General features: G+C 36.1%; 2 protein-coding genes across 3 annotated transcripts; one reads left to right on the top strand and one right to left on the bottom strand.

Annotated features, from left to right (window-relative positions):
* The first annotated feature begins 11,988 nt into the window (after positions 1-11,988).
* Positions 11,989-14,066, top strand: LOC9323604 (fucosyltransferase 3). Of its 2 annotated transcripts, none has more exons than XM_021035175.1 (2): positions 11,989-12,386; positions 12,568-14,019. In XM_021035175.1, the coding sequence occupies exons 1-2, from the start codon at positions 12,131-12,133 to the stop codon at positions 13,842-13,844; spliced, it is 1,533 nt and encodes a 510-aa protein (XP_020890834.1). In that variant the 5' UTR covers positions 11,989-12,130; the 3' UTR covers positions 13,845-14,019. The 2 variants fall into 2 exon arrangements, with proteins under 2 accessions (XP_020890834.1, XP_020890833.1); XM_021035174.1 differs by having other exon boundaries at positions 11,990-12,386; positions 12,562-14,066.
* On the bottom strand, positions 13,990-16,371 carry LOC9325038 (NEP1-interacting protein-like 2). Its single transcript, XM_021035181.1, has 5 exons — positions 16,066-16,371; positions 15,472-15,650; positions 14,958-15,041; positions 14,442-14,600; positions 13,990-14,361 (listed from the first exon to the last, which is right to left on the bottom strand). Exons 1-5 carry the CDS (start codon positions 16,184-16,186, stop codon positions 14,233-14,235), a joined length of 672 nt encoding a protein of 223 aa, XP_020890840.1. The 5' UTR covers positions 16,187-16,371; the 3' UTR covers positions 13,990-14,232.
* Positions 16,372-16,452: the final 81 nt, after the last annotated feature.

Genomic DNA, 16,452 nt, shown 5'->3' with positions numbered 1-16,452 from the left:
TATACCAAGCACGCGGTGCTTGCTTGAGACCGTAAAGAGCTTTCCGAAGACGACAGACATGATGTGGTTTATCCTTATCAATGAAGCCCGGTGGTTGTTGCATATAGACTTCATCGGAGAGAGTGCCTTGGAGGAAGGCATTATTGACATCTAACTGACGAATTGGCCAAGAAAAATCAACGGCGAGACCGAGTACTGTACGGATCGTTGTTGATTTGATGACGGGGCTAAATGTCTCCGCGTAATCCAGTCCAGGTCGTTGATTGTAACCTTTGGCGACCAGTCGTGCCTTGAATCTGTTCACTGTTCCATTCGGATTGTACTTCTTTGTGAAAATCCAACGACAGCCAACAATGGTGACGTCTGGTGGTGGAGGCGGGACTAAGTCCCAGGTATGGTTGCCGATTTGAGCATTAATTTCAGATCCCATGGCTTTCCTCCATCGTTCATCTTTAATAGCTTGAGCTGCAGTTCGTGGTTCAGGGTCTTTATCAGAGATAAGGATTGCAGCATTTAGGTATTTATTGTTGGGTTTGGTGATTCCTGTTTTAGCTCGTGTGGACATGGAATGTGTATTTCCGGGGTTGAGAGGTATGATTATTTCTGGTGGTGGTGGTATGATTGCTGGTGGTGAGATGTGAGAGGGTGAGGACGACGTGGTGGAGGAAGAAGTGTTTGAGTTTTCACGGGATTCGGTTTGTGTATGGGCTGAGTGTGTTTGTTGGGCCGAGTTTAAAGAGTTTGGGAGAGATGGATTTGAGTGAGTTGGGCTTAAGTTTTGTGGTGACTGGGCCGTGGGTTGCGGCCCATTTTGACTAGGAGCAGTGGGCTCAGACATGGAAAAAGGAGAAGAAGAGGAAGATGTAGTGTTTAGAGGCGATACCTGGGGGTGAGCAGAGGTCGACGATGAGGAGGATGGCGAGGACGGAGCAGGGTGAGAATCCGAACTCGGGGGGTCCGACGGCGTCGTTGGCAGGAAAACGGGAAGAGTTGTATGAGTTGGTGAAGTAGTGACCGGAGCTTCAATATTTTCCGCAATGATCGAAACACTTTGTTTTGGAACAGAGAATGGAAAAGTCTGTTCATCAAATTGAACGTGGCGAGATGTGTAGATACGACCAGTCTGAATATGAAGGCATAAGTAAGCACTTTGAGACGTAGAATAACCGAGGAAGACACATTGGAGAGATCGATCGTCGAGCTTGTGCCGATTGTAGGGTCTCAGCCATGGATAACAGGAGCAGCCGAAAATTCGAAGCTTATTGTAATTAGGAGGCTGACCAAAAAGCTTCTGGAATGGTGACTGCAGCTCTAGAACCGGTGTAGGTAGGCGATTTATTAGATAGATTGCAGCAGCAAAAGCGTACGGCCAGTAAGTCTTTGGCATTGAGGCATGAGACATGAGTGTAAGTCCTGTCTCCACAACGTGACGATGCTTTCTTTCGGATATCCCATTGTGTTCAGGAGTATGCGGTGGAGAAGTAAGGTGTGAGATCCCATGTGTAACAAGAAAACTCCGTAAGGCAATGAATTCTCCTCCATTATCAGAATAAAGAGTACCAATTTTCGCTTGAAAACGATTTTCGACCAGACTTTTAAATGCGATGAAAGTGTCTTTAACTTGGGATTTCTGTTTTAACGGATACAACCACGTATAGCGGGTGTAGTGATCAACAAGAAGAAGGTAGTAGCGACAATTGTCTAGAGAGAGTATTGGAGAACTCCACACATCAGAAAATATGATTTCAAGAGGTCTGGAAGAAGTAATCGTTGAATGGGAAAAAGGAATTTTATGAGCTTTATTGATTAAACAATCCGAACACGACATAAGCTTATGAGACGGATTGGAAACAGGAAGAGAATAATTGGAAATAACGGTGTTTAAAATTGATGAAGCCGGATGGCCTAAACGGAAATGCCAGGAAGCTTGATTAGCCTTAGAGGATGGAGATGCAAACATAGCCGAAGCTTGAGACTCTGTAAGTGGCCACTCATACAACTCATTCTTAGTTTTGCCGCGGAGCAATGGGACCCCCGTGTTGAGATCCTTCACCTGAAATGATGCGGGAAAGAATTCGACAGAGACACGATTAGCATTGCAAAGACGATAAACGGAAATAAGATTCTTTTGTATGTTTGGGACACACAAAACTTTTGGCAAATGTAAAAGACGAGAGTTGGTGGGAAAAGAGATGGAACCGGTATGTGTTATAGGAACAGAGGATCCATCTGCGACCATCACATCATCGCCTCCATTGTACGGCTGATGGAGAGACAGATTATTGAGGTCCGATGTGATGTGGTGAGTTGCGCCACTATCGAGGAGCCAGTTGTTTGCTGAATATGGGGAGCCAACCACAAGATTCGCACGTGGCTGCCACGGTGTGAAAGGAGTTGGTTGTTGCTGGTACGACTGAAGCTGTGTGCAGCGTTTGGCACTATGCCCTTGGACTCCACAGATTTGACATTTCCCGAGGTACGGTTTTGGACCGCGAGTCTCATGTCTGTTGGACTGTGGTGGCGGCTGCCATGTTCCTTGTTGCGAGGACTGCCACTGATTCGGATTGTTGTTGTTCTTGGATTTGTTCTGGTTCCGGAAATTGGTGTTGTTGTAGCGTTGCTGGACCGCATTGGCAGTGATTGGAACAAGCTGAGGTGGTGCAGAGAGAAGCTTGGCCTCGTGGTTGAGAAGACGCTCGTGAAGCTCTGTTATGGTTGGTGGAGAATCTCTGCCTTCCACCTGGTCAACAACTTGTTTATACTCAGATGGTAGGCCCTCCAGAATCAGATCAATCTGATCTTCATGCTCAACTGGTGCACCAAGGATCGCAAGCTGGTCAAGACGGGTGGTAGCACCTTGAAGGTAGACATCGATTGTCTTGTCTTCTTTCTTCCAGTGCTTGAGTTGCGTTTTGAGTTGACGAATGTGTCCACGGCTTGGTTTGGCATAGGTGAAAGCAAGCTTGTTCCAAACCTCCGCAGCTGTGGTGGTACGAGAGACAAGGGACTGAATCGGCATGGAGATGGCACCAATGAGAGAGCTGTAGATCAGCTTGTCTTGGCGCTTCCAGATCTTGAAGTCTGGATTTTCAGAGACCACGTCGTCATTCGTGATAGTGGCCGGAGGAATCACGGTGGATCCGTCGAGATGACCAACAAGGTCATAGCCATCGAGTAAGGAATGAACTTGGAGACTCCAAGTAAGGTAGTTGGTTGCAACAAGTTTTGTCACATTGGACATGTTGATGGAAAGGATGGTGCGATTGTTATTGACATTGATAGCGTCAGCAACAGTGGCTGGGTAGGTGTTGTTTGAAGAAGACATAGTATCGGAGGTTTGAAAAAAAAAAAAATTTTTGTAGGTATTAGAGATCGTGAGGCTGTGATACCATATAGAGATTTGTAGAAGTGATGTTTATTAACATTGAGAGATGGCTCCTTATATACAGAGAGGGAGAGCTAGGGTATTACAAGACAATCAATGAGAGAATATACAACTATACATAATTAGAATCGTAACATACGCACTCATTGATATGATTAATATAATTGATATAATGATATCCTTAATATTTACAACATCTTTGCAGCTTTTGATTGACCACAATGACTAATACAAATACTGTGTAGCTAGAAATTGTTATTTACGCTTGGATTAACTATTTAACACCACGTCTACTTTAATTTACAAAAATAGTTTAACCCCCATATGTAATTTAGATTAAACAAATTGTTTAAAACGTCACTACATATACTATAATTTAGTTCTCGAGCCGACTCTAAAAGTGTTTGAGAAAAAAGGAGGGAGGAATTTAAATAAAGCTATGAACAATTTGATAGACATAATCGCATTTAACTTGAATTTTCTACACATTTGGTTCAAGAAAAGTAGAAAACCTAATATCTCTGTGATGGATGGTCTAGTAATCACATTTGTGGTTCGTGTTACTTGTTTGTTTGTTGTAAGAAAGTTTCACCTCAATAGTCCCTCAAAATTAGAAAGAGCCTTAAACAAATAAAATAAATACTTCTACCGTTTCACAAAAAGTGTCCTTTTAAGATTTTTTTTTTTCACAAAAAGTATTGTTTTGTATTTCCAAAACAGAATTTTAAATAAAAATATGTTTTAACTTTTTTATTGTATTAATAAGAGAGGCAATTTTATTTAATACGTGAATAAAAGATATAATAGAACTTTTAATAGCTTTTTAATACGTGTGAAAAAGTATAAAATAACACTCTTTAAAAAACAGATTGAATATTGTACTCCCTCCGTTTCAAAATATAAGGTGTTTTGGAGAAATTTGTTTGTTTCACAATATAAGTCGTTTTCATATATATATTACTTAAATATTTTATGATTATTTCTATTATGCAGTCTCTTTTATGATTGGCTGAACTTTTTAAAAATAGACCTTTTTAATCGGCATGTTTTTAGCTAAAATACCTTATATTTTAAAATATAGGGAGTATTACATTTGGCTTACAATAATAGTCCCTTCTACTTTTGTAGCCTATTTAATTGCTTGATTAAGAACAATGTAGAGGCAACGCCGGTTCATTGGTAAATCGCATTCTCAGGTTTTTCTAAAGAAAAAGTCTTCTTTGGTGCTTATGTCAAGTGTTTTTCTTCGGATTTAAGTTTGTGTGCTTCCTTAGGTTTTGGTTTCGATCTCTTTCGATTTCGGCTTTAAAATTTCTTGTTTGTAATGTGTTCATGTTTCTCTTATATAGGGCTTAGTTTCCGGGAAATTCACGTTTTCCTCCGACTTAGTTTTGGAAGACTTTTCTTTCGTCCGTCGGCTTAGTTGGGATTTATAATTCACTTTGGTACCAAAACAAGTTTCAATAATAAAATTTGAGATGACAAAAAAAAAAAAAAAAAAAAAAAGGCAACGCCGGTTCAAAAGGTGAACTTTATATGATACACGTTGGTTAATAGCGAAGGAAGCATGTACTTTGGTAAGTGTGAAATATGCAAATTATGTATGGAAAAACAGCAAAAATAGTAGGACCCTTAATTGCAAGAATAATAAATGATTGAAAGCAGCATTAATATATATATATATTTTTTGTTAAACCCGGGGTATCCCGGGCTACTGAGTAAACCTCAGAGCCCATACTAATCCCCATCGGGTGGGCGTGACCCATGGGTAGGCTCACGCACCGGGTATGCAAATGGATCTAAGACATAATTCATACCCATGTGGCCAAGGGGAATTGAACCCGGGTGCCTTATTGGAATTAATATTAATAGGTGTATATATGCCCTATTTATTTGTGGGGTTAATATATTTGTGGGGTTACACGGCACTAGGTGTATATATGCCCTAAAAAAAATTTCCCAACAAATAAATTAATTACATTCACATTTACAAATTTACCCAAAATGATTTTTGTTTTTTTATTACTTTATAATGTATATATATATAAAAAACTACTACTTCATCTGTTTCGTTTTAGTTGTCGTTTTAGGACTTAAATTTTATTTCGTTTTAGTTGTCGTTTTAGGACTTAAATTTTGTTTCGTTTTAGTTGTCGTTTTAGGTTTTCAATGCAAATGTTTGGTAAATATTCAAGTATTATTCATATTGTTTTAATGTTGTGGTCAATGAAATTTTTTATAAAATATATTAATAAAAGGTAAAACAGAAAATTTAATATTTTTCTTAATTTGAGTGAAAAAACCTTAAACGATAACTAAAACGAAACGGAAGGACTATTAAAAAAAGGAAAATGGCCCTCTCACTGCCAAAAGACACTGCACTGAGTTGAGTTTTCATTTGTAAGCATCTTTTAGCTTTGGTTTTGGTGTTGACGTGGTTCCTAGTTTTCATATTTTCCAGTACACACGTTGAGATTAACATTTATCTTTTTTCTTTTTTTTCTTCAAGATTAACATTATCTAGTACTCCCTCTGTTCCTAGAAAATTGATTTTCTAGAGATTTTACATTTCTTAAGAAACAATTATTGTTTAATTATTTACTTTTATTAAATATTTTTTAATAAACTATGAACCAATAGTAATCTGAAACAGTTAATCATTACGCCTTGAAATCTACGATTTACTAAAATCAATTAATTAAAAATAATAAAAATCTAGAAAATCAATCTTTGTGGAACAAGCTCAAAACACTAGAACATTAAACTTTAAGGAACGGAGGGAGTAGTATTTTATTGTGTGATCCAAATTGTTCGTCTATTCTTTTTAGACAAAAATTAATAATGGTACCGAAAGTGATGAATTGCTCTTTTACGAAAGCTACAAAACATATTATGGCCGTGGTAGTGTGGTGATACCGTATTAGATTTCCCATCTCGATCCCATAACCCTATCCGCGGTTCTAGATCTTCTGACTTATTTTAGACATAAGAAAATGAAAACATTCCCATGTTATCTGCAATTACGTTCGTTTTCTTCGTTTTGCTATATATACCCTCCTCGATACACAATAACTGATATATAACAGAATATTTTGTTTGAGTTAGCACAATGTCTTTATGCCAGTATGTAGTATCTTTTGACTAATTTGATGTGAACATGTCTTTTCGGGAAATTTTTATTTTTACAATCCCACTTTGAAAGAAATGATTATATCACAATCCATCATGGAATAGTTCACAAATTGTTTGCACTCGGAATTTTGATGAATTGCGAGTTTGCAATAAGACTCGAGAACACAAGTTAGAGAAAATTGAATCATTCAGGCTATCGTAGACAGCCACTTCATAGTACATATGTGTATATTTTACATCCATATGGTCTGGAACTAATGTTGATTGGACTCCATATCATTTTTTTTTTTATTTTTTCTCATTGAGAATCGGAACATGTTCGCAATTTATATATGATATTTTATATAATAATTTGTTATCAGGTTACAAGAGTCAAGAGTCAAGACTATGTGTCCACTTCGAAAATAGTATAAATACTTCACATTTTACCAAAAAAAAAAAAAAAAAAGAGTCAAAAGTCAGCCAGTCAGGACCATGTGTCCACTTTTTTTTTTTGTCGTCGACCGCATTTTAGATTTATTTAGGTTGTCTAAAAGACATCAGACATGTTAAATATTATTTCCGTAATTATATCATGATGTGTTTAAATAAAATGATAAAAATCGATATTCTTACTCCCCTATTTTATATTGCTATCTCATTATGGGCCCTGCAACGGTTTCACTTCAGGGGGACCTCTTTACATGGTGCGAGTGTGTGACACTCACTCAGCTCTTGAGAATCCGCGTTTTCTTTAACGCGCATTTCTATTTGCCAAGAGATTTCACGTTTAAGATTTTAGATAATTGAAGCATTCTAACTCAATCGCGTCCCATGTTTTTTTGTTGATGTTTATGTATTTTAATTGTCTTATCTTGTGATTTTGCAAAAAAAAAGGTATAATTTATACTCCCAAATATAATTTTTGGGGATAGCAATTATTTAATATAAGACATAAAGTATACTTAGATTGAATTTACTTGTATTTGCGAGAGATGCAACTATATGTCTTTTACAAAAACTTGTATTGGCATCTACAACCACATAAATTGCTGCGTGTTTAGCGTTTTATAGTTTTTTTTTTTTTTCCTTCTGAAATCAATAAATTAACGATAGAAAAATATTTCTTTAATTATTTTGTTATGTGATTTTTAGTCTGAAAATACTATATAACGAGATCCAATATATTCATTCCACAGTGTAATTCTAGCCGTCTAGGCATTATTACCTATACGAAGTGGCCAAACGAACCGCGTCGAAGTTATCTATATAATTTGGTTTGATTCCGTCTTCTTTTTTTACAGAAAATCGAGAAAAAAATAGATTTAATTTGGTAACTATTTCAGTTTGGTTTGCCTTCTCAATGATAACAAATTTTTTCCTATGAAAGCATAATATATTGAAGCAAAATTTACAAAAGATTTTCAAAATTTGTTTAAAATTTGGTTCTTAAATTTTAGTTCAGTTCGGAATCAATAATATCACAAAACCATCAACACTTAACACATGAATTAAACCAAACCGAAGTTTTATAGACTTTAACTGCGTGAGGCTATAGGCGTTTTATTTGGTTTTAATCGATAGAAATCTTTCAAACCGTTATTCCTAAATTTCTCACCCGAACCGATCTGCAATTTTTGAATGCTCATATCTACCACAACGTAATCACATAATCAAACTGGGATCTAACATGATTAAGGTAGCATTTGACTCGCAATGAATAACTGCGTTTAAGTTAAAAAGAAAATCATAATCTTTTCTTAACGTATTCCCATTCAAGGCCGCGCAATCTATCGTTCAAAGTCCCAGACGAATAGTTGAGGAGTCTTAAAATGAAATACTAAAAATTGGTGACTATGAAAAAAATAATTTAAATATCACGTTTGTCTCCATCCATGTTTATTTCAATTTCCACGTGCTATTAAAATACTTTCTTTTTTTTGAAGAAACGCGTTTGGAAAAAAGGGTTTTGTTTTGTTTCTTTCAATAATGATGTTAATAAGTTGAAATTTCGCACATATGGCCATAACATGTACATCGTTTTCTGAAATTTTCATTTAATCCACCTTAAAGCATATGTAGTGGAAAATTATCACATAGTTACTATTTTTACATATTTCAGCATATAATTGGTTTTAAGTTTTTTTATTTTATTTAAACCTAAAAAAATTAACTAAATTAAATTATATATATTAGAATAATATATTTTAGAAACTTTCAAAGTTTCTTAAAGTTTCTCTGTAATGCACATGTTCTTAGAAATCTGCAAGGAGCCACAAGCACTCAAGCAGTGATGTAGAAACGCGTAAGGATCTTCAAAGAAAACAAAACTTATTATTACGTTTCACTATTAATGCATGAGATATTACGTACATTTCCTTTGTCAGTGAGATTAAATGAGACAGTAAAGTGGAGGGGGTCAAATTAAAACACTTATGACTTAACTCTTATACTCCTTCCGTTTCGTTTTAGTTGTCGTTTAAGGTTTTTTCACACAAATTAAGAAAAACATTTAATTTTCTGTTTTACCCTTTATTAATATATTTTATAAAAAATTTCATTGGCCAAAACATTAAAACAATAGGGATAAAACTAGAATTTTCACCAAACATTTGCATTAAAAACCTAAAACGACAACTATTATGAAACAAAATTTAAATCCTAAACGACAACTAAACTGAAACGGAGGGAGTAATATTTTAAACTATAAAGGAAGATAATTCAAAATAAATAGAATATGTCAATTCACTTAATACTAGTACCCCTTTATTTCAATTTATTTGTATTTTAAAGTTATTGCACACAGATAAAAAATTACAAAATTCTCATTTAATTTATCTTTTTTTTTACATAAAATCGTCATTAACAACAACTAATTCAACCAATAAAAAACATGAGATAAAATATAATTGATCAAAAACTATTAAGTACATTTAATTTTTGCTTAGAAAATTGAAAACAACACTTATTTTGCAACAAATGTTTTTGGTTAAACTACAAATAAATTGAAAAGAGAAAGTATTAATTTTGAGATAGAAATCCAACATTCTTTTGTGGAAGCCCCCTTGGCCCATTGGTTGAACAAGGGTTAATTAATGCTTCTACATCCAGAGGTCTGGGGTTCGAGTCCCAGATACTGTGATTTATTAATAAATTTGCAGATTATTAGAGGCAAGTGTGCAGGAAATCTCCAGCGATGTACAATTATAGCCGTTCGCCAGGATTCTACGCAGAGAGGGAAGTGTCCATCAAGAGCATAAAGAAAGAGGTGAAGGAGGTGAGTATGAAGAAGAAGGTGAAGAAGGTGTCATTATTCGTGGATCTAATAAGAGTCGGAAGGAATTGTCCGTTGTAGAATCGTCTATGTAACAGTTCTCATAATTTGCAATAAATAATAAATCCAGATGTTAAAAAAAAAAAAATCCAACATTCTTCCCTTAAACAAAACCATATATATAATTTTTTTCTTTGTTAATTTTCTGCTATAATATTTTGGTAACTGACTTTGAATTAAAAATCCATGGACACCTATATCAAAGCGTAGTAAACCACGTACACATATCATCATACAAAAAGAAATAGATCTCGATCAAATATTAGTGAACAAAAAAGATTAAGTAAACATAATATTCTTGAATATTTCGGAGAAAACCCAAATGTATAACTATAAGTCCATGTGTTAAATTTCACGGACTGCCGTCGAGCTTGTTCCATGTGGAGCGGCATGATAGGCCAATAGTTAATATTTATGAGGTACATATCTATTCTCTTTAAATTAGTATATCGAATACAAAAACAAAGTTTAATTTCTTTAATTATTCATCCAAAAATGTCGAAGCAAATAGGTATGAGAAAAATATTGACGTGGTGAATAATGGAATAGCGAGCGAGAGAGAGGGATATTGTTATCTGCACTCGATATTTTGAACTGTTTTCAACTTGTTTATGTAGAAGATTTCACAATTGGTCATGTGTAACGATCTTTGATAACTTAGATGTCGAAACATATGAACGCTTATATATATAATATTGATATTTTGGGGCAAATTAATACTATTAGGTTTGACAAAAAAAGGCTTATAATTCATTAATTCTTAATCCTCTCGTCAACTAAAAGAATTAGACAAATTTTGCTTTCTATAAACTGATAACCTTCGTTATTTCTATTTTGACGGAAGAATGTTTAGACGAAAAGCAAATAAGCAAGCAGGTTTTTTTTTTTTTTTTTTTTTTTGTTTTGATCAAAAGCGATTTCATTAGCTAAACTAAACCAGAGCCTGTACAGAGTTATGAAGAGATAGTTTTGCGAGAGCATCTGCTTCCGATTAGAGTTTCTAGGGATAAAAGAGAACTAATTTAACCGGGCCTTGTGGTCTAGTGGTAAAGGGGTCACAGTTGTGACTTCCGCCACCAGGGTTCGAAGCACGGCCACTGGCTGGTTTACATAGGGGAATTGCTAGCTTCGTTGGATTAGTTTTTGGGTCTAGGAAGTATTTGGAAGACCCGCGGTTATTTTAAAAAAAAAAAAGAAAAAAAAAGAGAACTAATTTGCTGGAAAGAAGAAGATAGATAGAGGATATCATGTAGAGTCTCATGGAGTTTCATCTAAGGAGTCTCCGACGAAATATGTTCGATTAGTTGTTTAGAATTAGAAGCGATTGAGATGTTTTTGAAGCAAGCAGGTTAAAGAAAAAGGTTTATAACTTAAAGAGTAAGAATATAAAGTGATCATTAAAAAAATTAACGGCTACATAACCTGATAAATTAAGAAACAAATATACAATCACACGTGTACATTAAAAAGAAATCAATATATAGAATTGCCTTTTTAATTTCATTAAATAATGTGGAGTTCAGTGTTACTATATACTCCCTCCGTTCTTGATTTTCTAGAGTTTTTCTTTATTTTTAATTAATTGATATTAAAAAATAGTAGATTTCAAGACGTAATGATTAACTGTTTTAGATTACTATAGGTTCATAGTTTATTAAAAAAAGTTTAATAAAAATAAATAATTAAACAATGATTGTTTCTTAAAATATGTGAAATCTTTAAAAAATCAATTTAAAAAAAACAGAGGGAGTAATTGATTAAAAAAGAAATAAACATTTATGTTATCTGTAAAACACAATCTTATACAAAAATTTAAAGTCATTTACATCATCACCACTAAAGTTTTTTATAGCGTCAGTTATATACTACATTACTACCCCCTTAAGACTTTTCACACACATACGGTGTTAAGAAAATCTTGTAATTTTTATTATACTCTTAAGTCTTAAATAATACACTTATATAACTTGTAAGTTTTTCTTTCGAATTACTAATGAACTATAGTACTAAGAATGATTACGATTTTGATATATAAAAAAAAGAAGAAAATTCTATACTAATTATATAAACAGTTAAGTAAAAATGTAAAATTAGCACAAAGTGAATGGTAAAATATTTTTTAAAAAATTCGTAGCAAAAAGCTGTCGTTGTCTCTGCCACGTACTCACTCACTCTCTGTTCCTCTCAAACACATCACATGATGACTTCATCTCCCTCCACTGTCCCTCTGCTCACTCACCAAACTCTCTTTCTTCCATACCCGAATTCTCATTTTAGGACCCGACCCGGTTTATAACCTTATGAAGCGGGGCAAGAAGAACTCGGCTGCGGGTGACCCACTCACCAGCTCGGATACTCGAACCGGGTATAGCGAATTGAATGTGATGATGAAACCAAGTTTGAGTTCGATAAAATCGATGGGTCTACTTCTGGCGGTTCTTATGGTTGCTTCGGTTATGTTCTCTCTGTCGGTGGTGCTTAGAGACCCACCTTCCGATGATGATGTTGTTGAGACTGAATCAGCCTCTAGTGTTCTTCAGATCAGATTGCACCAAGGTAAAGATTTGATTTTTCCTCTCTTTGTCTGGGATTATCTCAAATGGTATTTTTTCCGCATAAATCTTTCTCCATAATGGTTGGTTTTAGCTACAATCTTGCCTAATCTTTGTCCTCAAAAAGTTTGGCTTTTCCCTGCAATGATGTATTATTACACTCTTTGGTGGGTTTCTAGTTTCAGCTATCGAATCAAATGATGGACTTAGCGAGAAGAAGGAACAGCTCGGCGACGTTAATCTTGTGCCTAGTTTTGATAAAGGATCATGCTTGAGCAGGTATGAGGCGAGTTTATATCGAAAGGAATCGCCTTTTAAGCAATCCTCTTACCTGGATAACAGATTACATAGATACGAAGATCTTCATACACGGTGTGGACCATTCACTAGATCCTATAACTTGACACTTGACAAACTCAAGTCAGGAGATCAGTCTGATGGTGAAGTTTCTGCTTGTAGATATGTAATATGGTTGAACTCCAATGGTGAACTTGGGAATAGGATGCTGGGTCTAGCTTCAGCTTTTCTGTATGCTCTCTTAACAAATAGGGTTTTACTTGTCGAACTAGGACTTGACATGGCTGATCTTTTCTGCGAGCCATTTCCAAACACTTCTTGGTTTCTTCCCCTAGAGTTTCGGCTCAACAGCCTGTTCAAAGAGCAGTCTCTTCTTCTCAATTCCGGCAACCCGATGGTTGCATATCGACATGTAGTTCGTGATTCCAGGGACCAACAAAAGCTTTTCTTTTGTGAGGAAAGTCAAGTTTTGTTGGAGGAAACCCCATGGTTGATCTTAAAAGCGGATAGTTTCTTTCTCCCATCTCTCTTCTCAGTCTCGCCATTCAAGCAGGAACTTCAAAAGCTCTTCCCGGAAAAAGAAACAGCTTTTCACTTCTTGAGTCGGTATCTCTTTCACCCAACTAATGTTGTCTGGGGTCTCATTACACGATACTATCGCGCATATCTTGCTAGGGCTGATCAAATAATAGGAATCGATATTGGGGTCTCTGAGTCTGGAAATGATCAGTTCCAGCATTTGATAGATCAGATTCTAGCTTGTGGAACTAGACATAAGTTACTTCCTGAGGTTGAAAAACAAAGACATCTCCCTTCAAGCCAAGTTCTGAACCGAAAATCAAAGGCAGTGTTTATCTCATCTTCTTCTCCAGGGTATTTTGAGAGTATCAGGGACGTATATTGGGAAAACCCAACAGTGATGGGAGAGATAATCAGCGTTCACAAGCCGAGCCACAAGGACTACCAAAAAACCCCGAGGAACATGGAAAGTAAGAGAGCATGGGCTGAGATATACCTTCTGAGTTGTTCTGATGTGCTGGTAGTCACAAGTTCATGGTCCTCACTCGTGGAGGTGGCTCATGGCCTTGGAGGGTTGAAGCCATGGGTACTGAACAAGGCTGAGAATGGGACTGCCCATGAACCTTACTGTGTGAGAGCAAGATAAATAGAGCCCTGTTCCCAAGCGTCATTGTTCCATGGCTGTAAAGATTGAAACATGAATAGAGTCTCGAGGGACTTTTTTTTTTTTCCTTTAATAGATGTTGTTGTACGGTCAAGAGTTTCAGAGTTGCCCATAGACACGTGAGGAATATTAGAATTAACAGTGTATCAATTCATGACTTGATCGCGTTCTATATTCTTTCCAATACATCTGTAGGTGTTCTTATTCATGTGTACAACAATATACATTCAAAAGTAGAAACCTATGGCTGAAGCGCTCCAAATGAAATGAGGAAAAAATACAGAAGAAAGGGTTTTGAGACTTGCAAGTTACAACAACATATAAGGATAATGTGTTTTTGCTATGTACACAGCTCGCCAACAGTGGTGTTTTAATCTTTAACGGCCTGTCTGCAAATGGGGCACGACCCGTGTCTGATGAGCCATTTATCAACACAAACCAGATGAAACGTATGATCACATCTCGGTAAGCTTCGTGTGATTTCCCCTGTTTTGATGTCCTGTAAATGCCAATGTATGAGATGAACAAAGGGCCATGATAAGTTCAATCAATTCATGTGAAACCAAGAAGCAGACAAACCTGCAGACAAATTGTGCAGTGAGTGACCTGCCTCTTGACCAATTCACTTGACATGATAAAGCATGGTAGTTTCCTTAAAGAGTCACCCGACAAGCCTCTAGCTTCCAATTCACCATAAACATCATCCCGCTCTTCATAACTTACATCGGAAATCCTTAACTATAAAAGGTAGACAAAACTGCTTAGATCAGTCTTTCTCCATCGATTCAAACTAGAGAAGATTGCCAAACATCAAGTAAAATAAATAAATGCAGGAACACAAAGTATATAAAACTATATTTATAGATCTTGGAAATCTAAGGAAAATAGCTATTCTTATATAGTCTCAAGACACTGAAAGAAGTTTGGGCCAGCATTGATCATAAGAGACATCCTTCAACTACTTAAAAAACTTGATCAGCAGTCATGTTCATATAGTAGCTTCCAGTAGTACTTTTTAGCGTTCTGTCAATACTCAATAGTAGAATTTCATAGAACAGATTTAAATATACACATGAAGATGAGTTAGGAAAGAACCTGCCAATGGTATGAATTTATCATTGTTGACATAAGTTGTTCATCTACCAGTCTCCCACGAAACAGTTGCTCTACAAAATCTGCCTGGATCCAAAACAAAAATACCAAAGGCTCAGATTACCAAATTAGGCAGAAGGTGGAAAAAAAGACAGAACTGTCCAGCATTGCGAAAACACCGTGCAATTGGTTCAAGTCCTTCCCACAAAAAAACAAACAAGAAATAAAAACAGACTCAGAGTTTGTCGAGTTTGTCGAGCTATAATCCTTTGTTAAATTGCCTTGTGGCATTAGCAACACAAAAATCATTCCTATTACCAAGCCATCCTGTCACCCCATAATTTTGATGGCCCACCAGTAACATGTCAAAGCTAACTCATTATTTCTTCCACCAAACTTCATTTCTCTCAGAACCCTCTCACCATCTCGATCATAAAGTCAGTCGAAAAACTCCAAAAACCATCTCCAATTTTGACAAACGTGTAAGATAGCTCAGAAGTTAGAATTAAAGACTAACCATAGATGATGGACCCCTTGATCCTGACAGCTCTAAATACCAGTACGCACGAGAAGCCTCCAAGACTTCAACAGAGAGGATAGCTCCAGCAACAGCGCCAAGTGCAGCCCCACGGAGAACTCCATACTGAGCAGCTCTTCCTGCCACCGCACCAGTTACAGCTCCAGTGAAAGCTCCAGCTACAATAACATTAAAAAAAAAACCAAGAATGGTTTATAAGGATCATGCAGAGATGATGACTTATTCAAAACCTAGAGGCAAGAGGCAACATCACTTTCCTAATCTTAAACCCAGGATTGGTCTACAAAGTGAGACCTAAAGTTCAGAATCATTCATTACAGCTTGTTGAACACGTATGCAGGCCTGCACGTATGATTCATCGGATAAATTATGCCTAATCCCTCAAGACAGGAAAAACGTAACCTTTTTAACAAAATTTGCAGGCCCACAAGTGATAATTTTTGGAAGAAATCAAGTGTAGAAACGAAGAAATTAGGAGGAACAAAATCGTCACAAAAGGAAAACTTTCCTCTACTCAAATTATATAATCAAATGCACAAACAAAAGATGATGAAAATGGAAAACATATATTACCCATAGCGAAAATTCCAGTAAGTGCGCCGGAGAAAGCGCCGGCGATCAAACGAGAAACTGTGTCGATCGTTGAGTCGGCGTTTCGTTCCGCCTCCACGGCTGGGGAAAGGATCGCATCCATAGAGAAGAAGAAGAAGAATTAAAAAAAAAAAAAACAATTGGATAGAGAAAAACCTAGGGTTTGATGAAATTTTAGACAAGGAGAAGAAGCTTTGCGTTGGTTGGTTGGAGAAAATTGTCAGCCATGGAAGTTGAGACCAAGCCACCGCTCGAAAAGCAACGAAGACGGAGCCTTCTTTTTTTCTTAATTTATTTTAAAATATAAATTCGAAAAATCTGATTTCTTCGTCCCGTCTTTTTTGGGCTCTCTTTGACATTTGTTTTTTC

This window comes from Arabidopsis lyrata (genome assembly GCF_000004255.2).
Source record: "Arabidopsis lyrata subsp. lyrata unplaced genomic scaffold ARALYscaffold_2, whole genome shotgun sequence".
NCBI lineage: Eukaryota > Viridiplantae > Streptophyta > Magnoliopsida > Brassicales > Brassicaceae > Arabidopsis > Arabidopsis lyrata.
Note: the sequence above shows the minus strand (reverse complement) of the source record. Positions and strands in the feature narration are given on the sequence as shown.